Source organism: Oryzias melastigma, linkage group LG11, assembly GCF_002922805.2.
Source record: "Oryzias melastigma strain HK-1 linkage group LG11, ASM292280v2, whole genome shotgun sequence".
Classification (NCBI taxonomy): Eukaryota; Metazoa; Chordata; class Actinopteri; order Beloniformes; family Adrianichthyidae; genus Oryzias; species Oryzias melastigma.
The window spans coordinates 9,196,094-9,212,871 of NC_050522.1; the positions used below are offsets into that span (position 1 = coordinate 9,196,094).

General features: G+C 36.5%; 1 protein-coding gene across 2 annotated transcripts in view; it reads right to left on the reverse strand.

Annotated features, from left to right (window-relative positions):
- The window catches only part of vps50 (VPS50 EARP/GARPII complex subunit), a 112,131-nt gene that overhangs the window by 70,936 nt on the left and 24,417 nt on the right, over positions 1–16,778 (reverse strand). For both annotated transcript variants that reach the window (XM_036214182.1, XM_024299775.2), the window contains exons 6-9: positions 8,975–9,045; positions 8,704–8,821; positions 6,887–6,922; positions 6,157–6,239 (exon numbers count right to left, since the gene is read on the reverse strand). In XM_036214182.1, coding sequence (XP_036070075.1) covers positions 6,157–6,239; positions 6,887–6,922; positions 8,704–8,821; positions 8,975–9,045 — 308 coding nt within the window. The remainder of the gene's footprint in view (positions 1–6,156; positions 6,240–6,886; positions 6,923–8,703; positions 8,822–8,974; positions 9,046–16,778) is intronic.

A 16,778-nucleotide genomic window follows, 5' to 3' on the forward strand; every position in this document is an offset into this window, starting at 1 on the left:
ATACTATGATGTTTTGAGGGTAAAAATTTGCAGGATGAACATAAAAACTACTAGGGGTACTCATTATCCTCAGCAGTAAAACATGATTGGAAGTCAAGGAAAGGAAAGTCCACAAGGTTGTCCCAAAGCTGGCTGAACTCCAAAGGAGCAAACTGATCAATGCTGTGTCCAAGCAAATGAACAAATACATCTGAATGTTAATAGGCAAAGCCCATGAGAGTGTAAAGCAAGGTCTTCTAGCATTAACGTCAAATGGATAAATGCGGTTTCATTACAGAACGTTGCAGCTCTGCAGTTAAGAGACATTGGAGCTTAATCCCAAAGTCAATGGTTGTACTATTTCTTCCTATAGGAAAACACTGGGAGATTAAAAATTATCCCTAATTTCTCGATTCCACGCTCTCTGATGCAAAGTGTATTCTAAGGTACATTCAAAGTACATGTCACATGACAGCGGTACCTTGGAAAAGCACCTTGAAAATCAACTAAAACACATAACACTAAATATATATCTGCTGTTAATCTCTTATCTTTAATCTTTGTACAGCTCTGAACCATCCCACCCTGTCTTCATTAATACGCATACAGATGCTGCACCTCCTAACATACTGGCACCCTTCCATGATCAGAAAGAATACATGAATAACAGATGAGGTGGGTAAGAACTAATTAACAATCTGATCCCGTTGGGGGCCACAAGGACTGAGTCACACGGAATTACGAAACGTTTCTTTTTATTTCCTCTTACATGTTTTTATCCAATGATAACTGACAATCTGTGTCCAAGGAGCTTTGAGGTGAATGTCTCCATATTGATTTGCTGACTTGTTAAAAAGGTAGTATGAACTATGCTTCAAGGGCTGGGTCAAATGTTAATGTTAAGTGAGAAAGCCATTTTGGCAGTAGACGGGTTAGCCACTGCTACAGGACAAGAAGTGAGAAAAGTTCTGAGGCGACGAGAGGCTTCAAAGAGTAAAACATGGCGAGAGGGGACAAAAGTAATTATGCAACTAAGGAAAAAGAGGAAGTTAGTGGGGAGCAAAATGCAGAAGAGGAGGAACAAGTATTAATAAGGAAGAAAAACATTTATAGAGAAGGAAAGATTTTGAGTTAACCCTTTAATAAGAGAGTTTTAGCTCCAGTGTTGACATTCTCTCAATTACTGTAACTCTTCAACCATTTACACAGTTGATGTAATTCCAACAGATTCTGAAGCGGAGAAAAGCAACCTACTTTACATTAGTGAAGTGATTATGCAATCCCTGTAAATCAGCTGATTTCTTGCTGAGTAAAGTGGATTTGTGTCATTGTGTGTTTTGGAACAAAGCCAATATGCAAAGATGCTTTCTCAGCATCAAAAGCCAATGATTCACGTTGTTCATGAAAATGGCAAAAGAGTTTTCAAAAACTGTACTATTTAGGCCTTAGCAGAAACATCTCCAATAATAAAGAGATAAAACAGTTGTCCAACCAACAAACCTTCTTTTGGTATGTATTCCAATTAGGGGTGCCACGATTAGTCGACTAATCGACGACTAACCGACTATTAAAATAATCAACGACTAATTTAATAGTCAATTAGTCGTTACTTTATATTATATGGAGTCACAGTGTAGTAAATGTAAAAGTTATAATGGCATTCTGCTAGCTTTTTGGGCTATTTTGGCATTTATTAAGGTTTTTAGGCCAATTAGAAATTTAGTTAATATTTTACCTCCATGCTAGCTATTTTGGCTAAATAAGGATTTTTTTCAGTTTTTTAGAATATTTTGGATTTTAGCAAATATTTCTAGCTATTTAAGCTATTTTAGGCTTTTTTCAGTTTTTTAGGCTAATTTGGTTTTTAATTCAACTAATTTTAGCTGGCTATCAGCTTTGGCGTTTTCAGTAATTAGCTTCAGCGATTCAGCTATCAATTTCAGTGTTTTTTTTTAGCTATCACCTTCCGCATTTTCAGCTATCAGCACTAGTATCTTCAGCGGCCAAATTCAGCTTACAGCATCCCCACTAGCATTATCTATATATTACATTACATTACATTATATTATATTAGACACATGACCCGATTAGTCAACTAATTGGGAAAAATAATCGGCCATTAGTCGACTATTGAAAAAGTCGTTTGTAGCAGCACTAATTCCAATTTTAACAATAACAATGCAAAACGTAAGTTATATTCAGACTGGACACATTTGGTACACTAAAATGAACCAGAGTCTGTTTCCCCCAATCATCCAGAACAAATTTTCAGTCTGAATACATACAAGCGGACCCTGGTCCAGGACCAGGAACAGCTCTCTGACCCATCCCCTTTCAGGTGGTCACAGTTAGTTTCCAATTGGACTGAGCTCCGGTTGGCTCTAAAATTCCTCAGTCTGAATAAAATCTGATCCCGGAGCGGAATAACTGGACCAAAACGGCCACCGTAGCTGGTGGTCATGTGATGTAAACAAAGTGGGAATGAAGCAACAGGACAAATGTACAGCAGCGATTGTCATACAGGAAAAATTGCTCCATCTCCTGACTTGTTAGAATGTTTATTTCAACACAGCTGAAAACACTTCTTACACGCTTTTCTGTGACTCGCCACCCGGCACTGCTGTGGCACCATCCGAAAAGCTTTTTAACAGAATTCTCCTAAAAACAATGCAATAACACCACAACAATGAGCCCCAGCAACTCATTGAAACGTGGTTGGATGAATGAAGGCTCATTATAACGTGATCCACATTGCTTCACACACTGTTTTTCAGACAATCCATCTGCCAAAAACACTGATCATCCTACCTTCATGGCTGTCGTCTTGTCAGTAACTGTCTTGCAGCATGCCTCTGCCGTATCAAAGTAGCACTAAAAAGTGTTCTAGCTGACGTTGATTCAGAATTGTTCAGAGAAATATCAAGTTTCAATGAGTGAACTATCCCCAGAAGGATTCTAAAGTGCAGGACTTCGATTGTTGCTTTCCTACACCCTCGTAATCGCTGGCCAATGAGTGAAGATATATTTAGTCACGTGATTTTGTTTACAAGCTTTGCTCCAGAACAGGCAGTCTGAGTACAGACCAAATGAGAGGTTCAGGACTCAATCCGAAAAAAATTAAGCAGCTTTTGCGAGTCTCAATACACAGTGGGGCGAAAAAAGTCTTTGGCATCACCAATTCTGAAAGTTCTGCTTCTTAGGAAGACAAGAAACAGTGGTGCCCTTGTGATCGGAGCACTCGGCTACATAAACACAGTATATAGCACATCCCTCTGTAGGTATACAACAACAGGTATGGAAGGAGTAATGTGGGGTGTAGTGTTTTGCTCAAGGACACTTTATATGGAGGGCCTGAGGATGGAACCATCCATCTTCAGAATGGTAGTATGTCGGTTCTGGTGTGACTCAGTGGGTAGGGAATGATCATCAAGTTCCATGAAGGTCTCCTGCTAAATTTGCAGCATCTAGAAGTAAAACGTCTAAAAAGCAAAACTTAAAAGAAAGTCAACAAGTGAAAAGAGTGGGGCTAAAAGCCCAGCTCATTATGTTTAAAAACCAGAGGAGCAGAAGTTAAATTTGGCTGAAAATGAACTAAACTGAATGTTTCATGACGGTCTGCTGGCATTATGATTGGAAATGATAATAATCACGGAGTACTTAATCTGCAAAATGCTTTTTGTATCACATATTTATTCAAAGAGAAAACAGAGCACTTCAAAGACTGTTTCTGCTTTTTATTTTCTGTATTATGTTAATTTATTGGTCTGAAAATGCCTTTGTTGGGTCGAGTCTGGGAATGTTTACAAGCTCTTAGTAGATGCATTCTGAGCTGAAACTTTCAAATGGATAAATCCACTGGTAACGAAAGTGCACACACAAAATGTGGGTGTTAAAATCACACACTTTACCTTAACACACAAGAAATTCCAATGATAAATTATCCAAGCAAAACACTCCATTAGCAGAATGAGCAGATGAAAAATTACATGCCTCTACACCAAGTGGTGCAAAAAGATTCCCCTGCCATCACTCCAATAAATAAAATATATTAAAATTAGGAAAAATTGTTAATTGACAATTGCAACAAGCAGACATGCACAGAAAACTTGCAAACTCTGATGTTTATCATCTTAAAACAAATTATGTACACTATTTTTTTTTTTTAATCTTAAACCAAATTTAACACTCCTCATTTTTCAAATATCTCTAAAAAGATAAATCTGATGTATACTATTGGTAAATTATCTTAAAGCTTGATTTTTCTTTTTTATCATGCTTCCAACTGTTGCTGTGCCCTCTGTCTACCAACATCTCTTAATCCTGTAATAGGATGTTTTCTCAATGGAGGATAAGCAGTAAGTGCTTAAGTTAGACGCTGCCAGATATACTGAACAGGCCATGTTGTCTGCAAAGAAAACTCATTTTAGCCAAACACAATTTGCTAGAAATTACAGGAGCACACTATATATATATTGTTCTGGATTAAAATAAGTTTAAAAGTGTTTAACTTTGAAAGCATAATTAAATCAAGAAAAAAAACTTCATCCAAAGAGTGGGTTTTTAACTCTGTAAACCCAACTACATCAAAGAAATGACAGAAAATGTACATGTTTTGGAAATGAGATGAATATATTGATGAGTGTTAGGGAAAAAAGCACCTTATTTACCCACTGTCTCAAATTTGATCCACATATTTTTAACGTGGTGTAACTGTATTTAAATAATTAATTATCAACAAATTTTACATTCTTTCAAAACATGAAGTGATCATTTAAAAATGAACAACAACAGATGACTTATATTCCACTCTAAAGTTTTGAACATTAGCTAAACTTTTCCCCTCAAAAGTGTTGTTGAGATTTAATGGAAGCAGCCATATTGAAATGAACAGGAAAAGTCCTTCTACTGCCCCTAGGGGGATGTCGATGAACTACAGGACAGAAAACATGCACCAAGAAGTTATTTAGTAAAGTTTTGATCAAGCTAAAGAGATGAGGGTCTCATAAATGTATCTATCAAATAAGATAATAACTGTTATATACAGTCAAGAAAACAGGAAAAAAAAGCGAAAGTTAAATATAGTGCTGTCAAACACCATTTACCTCCAGTCTAAGTTCTAATTAATTTGCACATTTGTCATACCTAAATTATTTTAACGATTTTAAAAAATAGATTTGAAAAATAATAACATTAAAAAATCAAAGGTAAGCTTAAAATATATGTATTAAATAAAATTGTTAATGTTATAGAGCAAAGAAAAAAACCTAACAAGGCCCTGCGTAAAAAGTGTTTATAATAGGGGTGCATGCATAGACTTCTAAAACAAGTTACAAAATTTAAATACAGTTGCCTTTTTTAATATTCCTAAGGGATTAGGTGTTTGTAAATGAATCCAAGCAGTCCCAAAAGACCCAACAAGAACTGCAAGCTTCTTTGCTTGCCTCATTGCTCATGAAAAATAGGCTACATGGAAAAATTCCAGGACAAAAATCACCAGTGATCAAAAAAAAAAGAATTGCCAGAAAACTTCTAAAAAATACCCCAAGACTCGTGAGAATATCCTGTCTTTGCTGATTAAAACAAAAGCAGATATTTCTAAAGGTGAGTGATCTGAAACATAGCAGAACTTCAGACGTTAAGCTGGGAATCAAACAATGGCCGTGGAAGTGTGAAGGTTTGGGGTTGATTTGCTGCTTCAGGACTGTGAGAGATGCAGAGATAAACTGAACCATTAGTTCTGTCATCTACATAAAACCCTGACCTGAACCAAACTGAAATGCTGTGGCATAACGTCAGAAACTCTGAAGCTCAAAAGCGTTTCAAAATCAGTAAAGCTAAGTGAGCCATAATTCCTTAACAGCGCGGTAGAGGACTCATTGCCAGTTATCGTAAACTTCTACAGTTGTTACTTCCAAAAGTAGAAACCCAGTTATTAAGTTAAAGGGGGCAATAACTTTCTATTTTTCCTTAATTATATAGTTGTAAAATTTAAAAGCTTTTCTTTTCAATTAGATTGATCAAACATTAAACTTCTTTAAATTTGATGGATATGGAAACAAATAAGAAGAAAAGTCAAATACAACACTTTTTAAACCAATTAAATTGTTTTAACAACTATAAAACAGTTATGAGCATCAATACTGTATCATTCTCTTTATCAAACTGCCCACACTCTACCTTATGCAGCTGTAGTGTTTGAAGGTGCTGGCAGCCTTTTGGCATTCCAGGCAAAGCTGGATGGCACCTGGATAGTCTTCCTCCTGAAGGAGCAGAAAAGTGAAGAAAATTAACATGAATTTAAAAACTTAGAATCCTCATATGAGACATGTAATGGTGACATCAACATGTTTAGAACCAGTGAAATTCAGAACACAAAAGAGAAAAAAATAGATGCAGTAATATAAAATCACGACTCCCTGGTTAATATAACTATTGATTTGCAGGCACCACATATCAATTTTTAACAGTAAAGGGCTTTTGTAAACAGATTTTCCAATTTCCAGCATCCCTACCTTGATGGCAGCGAAGTTGGAGGAAATGAAAAGATAACTGTAGACGTGAATGAAAATAAACCTGCTGTTAAATTATGATGCTTACAAATCCCATATGTGGAACCACTTTGAGAGCCATTTGATGTTTACCCACTAACTGATCAATTATTTCACAGCAGATCCAGTGTGGGACCTGAACAGAAAACATAAGGCAGGGCGGTGTTGTCCAAATGTAACTAGAAATCTAGTTCCCTTTTTGGGAATGAAAAATAATTTTGGAATTGAATTGGATTTAAAATCACAGCGGCTGTTAAATCTATTCTGAAATAATAAAGATGGCAAACAAAAAAAGTATTTGTCAAAGAGAATGTTTGTTTTCAGTGTCTATGTGTGAGTTGTTAGGGAGACGACCATACCTCCAGCATCTCACTCAGTCTTACATCTGTTCTTTGCTGTGAAGGAAAAAGACAGCAGATAAGATCACAATTAACATCAAATAAGATAATAATGCATCTGTGACATAAAAGGATGCCTGGCTCAGTGGTAGATCCTTTACTGATACCATAATCTTTTAATGATAACAGCTTGAGCAAATCATCTAAGGAAAAAGGAATTAATTAACCTGATGTTTGTTTAAAGTTGAATACGCTACAACATTTGCAACACGGCATGCAAAACAATTCTTGCCTAAATGAATCCCAGCAGTTAGCATGTATCCAACTACTACCTGTAGACTGCTTATTCACTTATTGCTGACAAAGAGACAAACAACCATGATTAAACCCTTTATAAATCACCACCTAAGGCTTTAGTCACAGGTCGTTGGGTCCATGGAGGGCCATAGAGGGAAGCATCTTTAGGGGAGGGCAAGTTGAGACTTATACGGCCACCTTAAGGTACGTCATGAAAACGGAACATACGATTGTGGTTCATGTGGTAAGTGTACTGTGAAGTATTTGTAAGTTTGTTTGTGTGATGCTGTAGTACGATGGCCTTTTATCACACTAGTTGTTAGTAGAGTGCAAGTAATGGCTCCTTACAGACCGGGTATAACTGCTGCTTGTACAGGTGATACGCAAGTACGCATCGGATGATCATAGTATGCCCACACAAACTACACTCTTAATATCCTTATTTTTAACAGTCAGGCTGCATTTCACAAAACGAGAGAACACTTATCATGTAAACAGCACTAACAGCCATGTCAATAGCTTTAATGCCAATATGTCGAATATCATGGATAGTGTGATCTCTGGTAGGAAAAAATCTCCATGGAGAAATTCCATACTCGTAAAGAGGGGAAAAGAGAATGTCGGAAATCTGAACGCAGATGGAGAAAGACTAAACTGCAGGTTTTCACACTGCAGTAACTGAGAAACCAAACTTCTAGCAAATGTCCCCAATTCACAGCTAGAGATGCGGTACTGGTTTGGTACCGGTGCCATCAATTTTTACTGGACCAACAAATTTCAGCTTTAATGGTATTGCTTAACAGGGCCAGCGTTGTGGCGTTGCAACAGCATGGTCACAGTGTGCACTACTTTGTTTCCATCTGTCTCAGAAAAATGGTCCATCTCTTTCCCCAAAAGGGAGGAGCTGCTCACACTCCCTCACTCAGACAAGTGACAACCAACACACGCCGATGCAGACCGGCCGCAACCACAAAGGTCCAAAGTGTGGCTGTATTTTCCCAAAGTAGATCCATACACCACACGCTGTCTCAGATGTACCAAAAACGTGGCAGTAAGGCCGGTATCGTGGCCATTACTTTATGTCGTCCACTAGCTAGTTTGAACACATTTTCTCTATACTGAACTGATTATACCAGAAAGCCATCCAAGTCTGTAAGTTTTAGCTGAATGAGTTGTTTGGTCAAACAGAGTTCAAGTGTGTTTTTGTATTTCCCATACAAAGCAAACTATATATTTACAGCTACACAATGATGACCAAAAATATATCTTCAACAATAACTATATTCAAAAGTATTCTAATTTCAAAAATTGCTTTCAGATCAGTGTTTCTTTTATTCACCAAGCTATAAGTTTGACATAAGAAAATATTTCATTAAATAAATAATTTTAAGTAAGATACTCAGAAACTTCAATGGAAACATGAGGCCAAAAAAACTGAATAGTAACTAAGAGGTATTTGAGTGAACATCAACAGGACAAAGATTAATTCATTTTAAAATTTAAAGCAATCAAAATGTGGAAGTTACAAATGTTGACCCTACCAAGGTCTTGATGGTCCTCAGAGATTTGAGCAGGCCTGTCAGCAGTTGTCGCCTCCTCTGATTGGCTAGCAGACCCAGGCTGGCCTCTGTAAACCCTGCTTTCGCCACATTGAGTTGCCTTCACAAAAGAAGCTCCATATCAGTATCAAACAAAGAATATATTACAGAAAATTATCATGGTTATGAAAGAACCACTTGGTATGCAGATGGAGTTTTGAATGAGCGGCCCTTTTGGATCACGAATAGATAACAGACAAAAGGAACGGATTACCTTCTTGCGTTAGTGCAAATCACTGCTGCCAGCTGCAGGTTGGTCTGTAATGCCGTCACCCTCTCTAGCTCCTGTGAACACACAAACCAATAGCTGTAATTAAATTGGTAAGTAATGTCGAAACCAACAATCTTTGAATTTCAAAGAAAGATTACTTCCTAGAACATAAATGTAATAAAAGATATAAGTTTTTATTTACCATCGTCAATATATCACATCGTCAAAACAACAAATCTGTTCTAATTACATATCATCACCATGTCTGAGCAGACATGCATCTTTTATTTGATCTATTCATTTGCATTCATTGATTTTCTTCTCAACTTTAGAGACCCACTCTGAATAAAATTGTGTTTTTGGTGTTTTCAACATGTTGTTTATGGCATTTTTCTGATAATGGAGGACACATATGAAAAACAATTAGCTCAAAATGGCATTTCTGAGTATTTCATTATAAAAACCATTGTGAACAAGGAGCAGAACAAAAAACGTCGTTACAAAAAGAGCTTATTTGTAACATAGAAAATACACTGCTCCATTCTGATGCATCCACTGAAATACGACGAGAACTGAGGTCTGCAACCTGCGGCTCCGGAGCGATTTGTGGCTCTTTGACCTCTCCATGGTTACTCTTTGGATAAAGAAAAATAAAATAATAGTATTCTTTTTATTTATATTAGGAAATTTACTACATTTATGACTGAGGTGCACCTTGAAGATAAACTATGTACCGTAAAGATTTTTACATTCCTGATGAATTGAAGAGGTCTTGTTTACGCTATGCTACCACCAGAATACACAGATTTCACATAATGAGCAAACGTTTGGTAAAAAGTCTGATCTTTTATGAGATTAAAGCACATATTATCTTATGCTGTCCAGAGTTGCACTGTTATGATCCGGTTTGGCACAAGGCATCTTTTTTATTTTGAAAGGAAATCATACAAGCTTCTGTCAAATGTAAAAAAAAAAATCACATTTTGAGAAAATGCTAGTTTCTCTTTATATTTCTGCGTTATTCATGTCAGAAAAGAAACATAACTTATATTTATTATTAAAAAATGCATTGGAATTGTAATGTAATGAATGCACGTTAGCATTAAAACAAGACTTTTAGGCTCCTAATAAGTTTTGATCAGTAGAAAAAAGGGAGGTGGCTTGCTCCACACCAACAGCCTTACCCACAACAGAAACTATGTCCTTGATAATGACAGGTTTCTTGTTTTGGCTAAATACTGAATAACTCTAATGGAAATACCACTGAAAAAGCTTTTAAAATAGATCAAAAGTTGATCAGAGTGGATATTTAGTGAACAACGGGTAAAATATGGAAAAATACGTAATGACAGCCGGACCTTTGTTTATATACAGCTAGATCGTGCAATAGAGTCTATTATATTGGAAGATAATTTAAGTTCTATTGTTTTTAAGGCAAGGTTACATTATGTAAAACCAGTTTTTCCAAAAAGATTTCATTTAAAATGACTTTGAACAGATATTCCAATGTAAATTTGCTTGTTTTTGGGTTGTTGTTTTTTTAAGCATAATCTACTTTTTTATGATGAAAATATTAATGTTGAGAATTACAATTAGACACTAGACAGGTTTTTTTTCAAAGGAGTTACTATCTTCTTTTTGCAAGAACATAATACAAACCCACCGTCTGTGCCCACTCTGGATCGACCTGTAGACTACACTTTCTCAGAAGAGAGTTTCTGTGTAATTATCAAGTATGTTGTGGAGTTTTCTGAATACAATAACACAAAAAATATATAAATCTGAAATCTTTTTAGATGTGGTTTCACCTATTCCCGAGTGTCCTCAGAAGGAATGACAACAACAAAAAGCAGCAAAGCACGACTGTCCTCTCCTAACCGCCTTTCTACACTTAAAAAGCAACAAAGTAAAATGTCAGAAACACAAGAAAAGGCTTAACTTTGTGTTTCCCTTTTTGCATCATCCATACCTTCCCATCTTCTTATGATTTGGTGATGGAAATCTAGATCAAAAGAGCAACTTTTAAATTGAACAAAAAAAAAGAATCAAATAAAACCTTCTCCTCCTTCAGAGCTTTGACATTTTGAGAAGCATCAATGAGCACTCTGCTTGGAGACTTCAGTTATCCCACTTCAGTGGCCTCTGCTGAGGACAAGTTCACCGTGAAACAATGTAAGCCCGACATTTCATGTCCTTTTATTTTCTTCATCTTCCAGATGTCATGCCTGAGGTGGAAGCAGCTTTCTTACGATGTCCTTTTTTTTGAACGTTTCTTCACCTCTTTAAAAAAAAAAGAAAAAAGCTTCATTGTTTGCAAATAAACCCTCATAACACTGTCAGAGAAAATAACATTAACCTTTCAGCGGTTAAAAAAGGATCTGAGGAAATTCATTTTTAACGGCAGTTAAAAAAAACAACCGCAACAACAACAAAGAGGCACTTCAGCTGTGGGCACAACATCAATACTTTCATTCACGCCAATCTGCCCTCATGATCTCCAGTGTTGACGAAGATCTTGATCGTTTCAAAGAACATTAACAAAGCTTACTTAAACGGGGTTTTCTCTGGAGGGACGTGCACTACGTGATGCTTTTCTGGGGCACTAAAATTCGGCTTAAACTTCTAAACACTATTTGAATACTGTGAAAAAAATGCAACTCAATGAAGAAGGTAACCATTGAATAGGCTTTTATTTTTGTATAAATCTTGAGCCTTAATCACATGTACATGCTGCAGGTTTTGGGGTTGTCCTGGCCCATAGAGGGTCATAGAGAAGAGCAGAAGCATCTTAAGGATATTGGAGGTGTGTCTTAGGGTTTCCATGAAACTCATAGAGTTATCTCAAGGGACATCGTGAAAACGGAACGTACCATTGTTTTGAGTGTGGTAGATGTGTTGTAAAGCAAGTAGTTGCTCGCACTTATGACTTACAGGTGATGCTGTTGTACAGTGTCCATACAACACAATCTAGTTGTTAGTAAGGATGTCGCATACATGAACGGGGGGTGTAGACGATATTCAAGTGTCCAGAGGACTTGACTGTATAGTAGAACTGGACTAAGTAACTCCTCCCCCCTCACTTGCCATTTAGGAAGACAACGCATTCTCACTCCCAAATCGTCATATATGGACGTATGGTTTGGGCCCCCTCAACGCCATTTTTTTAAAAGTTTTGGGTGTCCTCAACTCCTATTTTGACGTTTTGACAGCCTGTTCCCATTAAATCAGGAGTCCTCAACCCTCAGGACGTGGACCGGTAGCTGTCCGAGGGCCGCTTGGTACCGGGCCAAAGACAGGGGAAAAAAATGCATATGTTAATCAGGAGTCCCAAACCCAGTACCTGTACTGGTCCACATTCCAAAGTTGCTGGGACGTTCTCACGTACCAGTACTGGTACCTTGGCCCGGTATTGGTTGCGCGTCCGTTACCACGTTGGGTACCACCTCCTGAGGGTTGGGGACCCGTGATTTAATAGTAAAAGCCAACACATCAAAAAACGACGAGTTGGGGACCCAACATTTGACGAGTTAGGAGTAAGAATGTGTAGAGGAAGTACTTACTGGTCCCAAGATGCCAAAATCTCATGGACTTCTAATGAGAAATAAACTGTTATTACTCAGTTATTCCATTCAGAGTAACAAGCTCTGATACTTTCGTTATTTTTTTACTAATCCTAATTTTTTCACAATAATTTTGCTGTAGCATAAGTTATTCAAGTTATAAACTGACCAATCAGATGCCCCAATAAAAGTAGGAGGTCTCATGTTGAACGTTCAAAGCGTTTGACTGACAAATTCTTAAAAGCCCGCTTTCAGTGGAAGGGGTGTGGTCTTCTAACATGCTTAATACTAATTGAAGAGTGAATGCTATAAAAATGAAGACTCAGATCCACTCAGACCAATCACTGCTTATTAGTGACATCTGGTTCCAACATAGCACAGCTGCATCGTGGAAATATAGCAACGGAATCGACTTTATTTCATTGGAACTGGAAACGAGTCCTTTTGTTTGGGTGACATCACACTCACTGTGTCCAGTTCTCTTAAACAGTCAATGACCCCCATACAAACTACACTCAGATTGTCTAGTTTACTAATTTCCTACTGACTGGAAGGAACATGCACTTATCACTTGAACAGCACTCACAGGCCCAATACATGGTCCACAGCATTTGGAGGAGGGGCCAGCGGACACCCCATGACTTTATTGAGGCATCTGATTTGTCTGTTTATAGCTTGAATAACTTGAAATGAAGAAAAAAAATCTTAAAAATATTGGGATTAAAAAAGAATGTGCTAAGAAGAATGCCTTAGAGCCAGAATGGTTATTCTGACTACTAAAATTACTAAAAACTACTGATAACTGTCTGTTTCTCAATAGAGGTCTAGAGGACTTTGGCTTTCTTGGAACCGAAGGGTACTTCCTATTTGGAAAATGAGAAAGGAGGGGCTAAGTCCTTTGATATGCATATCAATGGTCGTGACTAAACTTTTAACTAAACAAATAACACCTTGACAAGAATAGCATTTATTAAAGTTACCATCTGCTCAGTTTTTATGCCAAATTTATTATAAATAACGAGAATACAGTGGGTCATAAAAATATTGGTCAATAAAAAACACATAAAAAGCATGCAGGAAATCATACTGTATGATTTTTAAATAAGTTATTTGTCCTAAGGTGCACAAAATGAGAATTTAGCTCCTAAAAATAGCAAGAATTCTGTTCCTCACCACCTGTTTGTTTAAGGAACTTTTATGTTATACTTATTGACTGTATTAATGATACTTGTTTAAACTGGTTATTAGCATAAAAGACAGCTTTCCATAACCTTAAAAAATATCTAAGTCAACTAAATCCATGCCTTGCCAACTTTTACATCCACCATTGGATCGTTTTTCCAATAAACTGCTGATGACAAACATCAGCCCAGTTTTCAGGCTTTATTAATCACTACAAATACTTTCTAATTGATGCTGTACAGAATCACTATGACTTAATGTGGCTTTTAAAAGAATTGCACCAAAAAGAACAAACAAAACAGAAACCGATCTTCCTTTTTAGAAAAACAAAATATGGTCATCATGAAAATAACAATATATCATTTCAGTGTCGAACCGCAGCGATACCAGTGAACCATACAATGAACTAAGGAAATGACTGCCTGCATAACAGTGGAAAATGACTTGCAAAGTCCAGCTAAATTACATTTTCTCAAATGAATCCCATTTACTACGTCACAGGTTCAGCATATGGAGCTCCGTCTTCAACTTAAGTGCCATTAGTGACTGTAGACCTCCACGATGTCTACCCTTTCTGACAGGACAAAATGTATTCAAGCTATATCCAGTCAAAGGTTCAAACGGAGGGTGGACACGCATCATAAGATAAAAGAATTCCTTGCAAATTTTTTTGAAAGAAAGAAATAGGAAAGCTTCCTTGTGCTAGAGAGGTGACATGTTAAAATTAGTCGATGACTTGAACTGAAGACTGGTCTGTTTTGTATGGAGGTAGACGAATATATAAGGAGAAAACGAAGGAAACAATGCCTGAGTATGGTCACAGATGGGTCACCTTAAAGGTAAAGCCTACAATCTTAATGTCACAGCTATGGGCTGCCAGCCTAAACCCTGAAGTATAAATAACCTGAGATACAGCCAGTAAAATCAGCTTACAGGAGTATTCATGCACATTTAATGCAAAACCAATGGTCACACAGGTTTAAGCAGAAAAGTAATACAGTTTGTTGGCTTTGACCAAATTCAATTATAGAGTTAATCACAAAGGACAGTATAAGCTTGCGTGCACCAAACACCTAAGGAAGCACCAAATTTGATGTCCAACATAAAGTCAGGTCATGAAACTTGACTCGTACAATGTCTGCAAACGCTGCTACGGGGAGCTTGCTCAGAGTAGGAGCCCAGATAAGTCACAAAGAAGCGTATTTTACAGGCTTTCGATATCTACATATTCATTAGAGTTCTCACCCATCACCCTGCAACACATTAACTATGCGCTGACCTCTTGTTCCCTACTTTGCTTTCATATTTTCATCATGCTTCTGATTGGGCTCTCCAATCTGACTTTGCTCTAATAACGGCAGGCAAAGCTCCATGACTTTTAGGGCAAATTGGTGTAAAACCTGTCCAATAATGTGTTCAAGAGTTTTATTTTTTTCAGTTGTTTTAGTTAAACAACTTTTTTTGCAATTTTTCTAAATAAAACATCTCTAAGGCAACACTATTACAAGCTTTACAAACAATTTTGACTCAAACACAGGCTTGGTCATATCGATTTGTCAATATTTGATTCAATACACATCAATATTTGATCGCATCATGGCACCCTCATTTTGTACCGGCATGTTCCACTGATCAGGCTTTTACATTACTGTTGTGTTGCTGTTGTCACAAATCTAAAGTGCAAGAAAGCTTATTAAAAATATATAAAAGGAAGGAGCAGCAAAATAGAGAATGCAGTGTTTAGTTTGAAAACATTTTGGGGAAAACTTCCAAGAAAGAAAAACTTGTAAAAAGAGCTGCCATGATTAGTCAACTAATCAATGACTAATCGACTATCAAAATAGTGGACGACTAATTTAATAGTTAATTAGTTGTTACTTTATATTATATGGAGTCAAAGTGTATTAAAGTTGAAAGTTATAATGGCAGCATGCTAGCTTTTTGGACTATTTTGGAATCTATTAAGTTTTTTTAGGCTGTTTTGGAGTTTAGCTAATATTGCAACTGCATGCTAGCTATTTTGGCTATTTTAGGACTTTTTCATTTTTTAGGCTAATTTGGAATTTAGCTAATATTTCACCAACATACAAGCTTTTTTTTTTTTTGCTAATTTAGGATTTTTTTAGTTTTTTGGGTAATTTGGAGTTAAGCTAATATTTTAGCTACATGCTAGCTGTTTTGTCTAATTTAGAAATTCTTTTTTGTTTGTTTGTTTTAGGCTGTTTTTGGAATTTAGCTAATATTTCAGTGCATGCTAGCTATTTTGGCTAATTTAGGCTTTTTTTGTTTGTTTTTTAGGGTATTTTGGAGTTTAGCTAATATTTCAGTTGCATGCTAGCTGTTTTGGCTAACTTAGCCTTTCATCATTTTTTAGGTTAATTTGGCGTTGAACTAATATTTTAGCAGGCAATCAGCTTCAGCATTTTCAGCTATCTATCCACTTCAGCGTTTTTAGCAATCAATTTCAGCATCTTCAGCGGCTAAATTCATTGCATCATCATAGGTAATGCTATATATATATATATATATATATATATATATATATATATATATATATGTATATATATATATATATATTTTTTTTTTAGTTACTTTAAAGTTAATTATGGCTAAGATTTGTATTTCACATCCACTTTCCGCATGACCCGATTAGTAACAGATGCAAAAAACTATCGAGAACAAAATCAAAAGCAGAAACTTTAATGGCTTGTTTCTTTTTTTATAAAAATACAAATAAAAAAGAGCCAAAAACAAGTTCAAGTCCATTCTGCCAATGGCGTTAAGGGGGGGCTTGTCTAGCTAAAATCCAACAAGATTAAAGAAATGTTTTCGGTTCTTCATTTACAAGTGGAGTCATTCACTCCAAATCACCCCACAGCCCAATGTTTGAACAGTTTAAGAGGATCGCTCCTTAAAGTTGTGAAGCTAAATAGTGCAACAGTTTAAAAATGTAGAAGTATTAATAAAGGAGAAGAAAGCTGGCAGCTGAATCATACACATTATGAATTAGTAATAAAGCATTCTAAATGAATCAAAAGTCATGGCTCTGGCTGCCACATAATCTT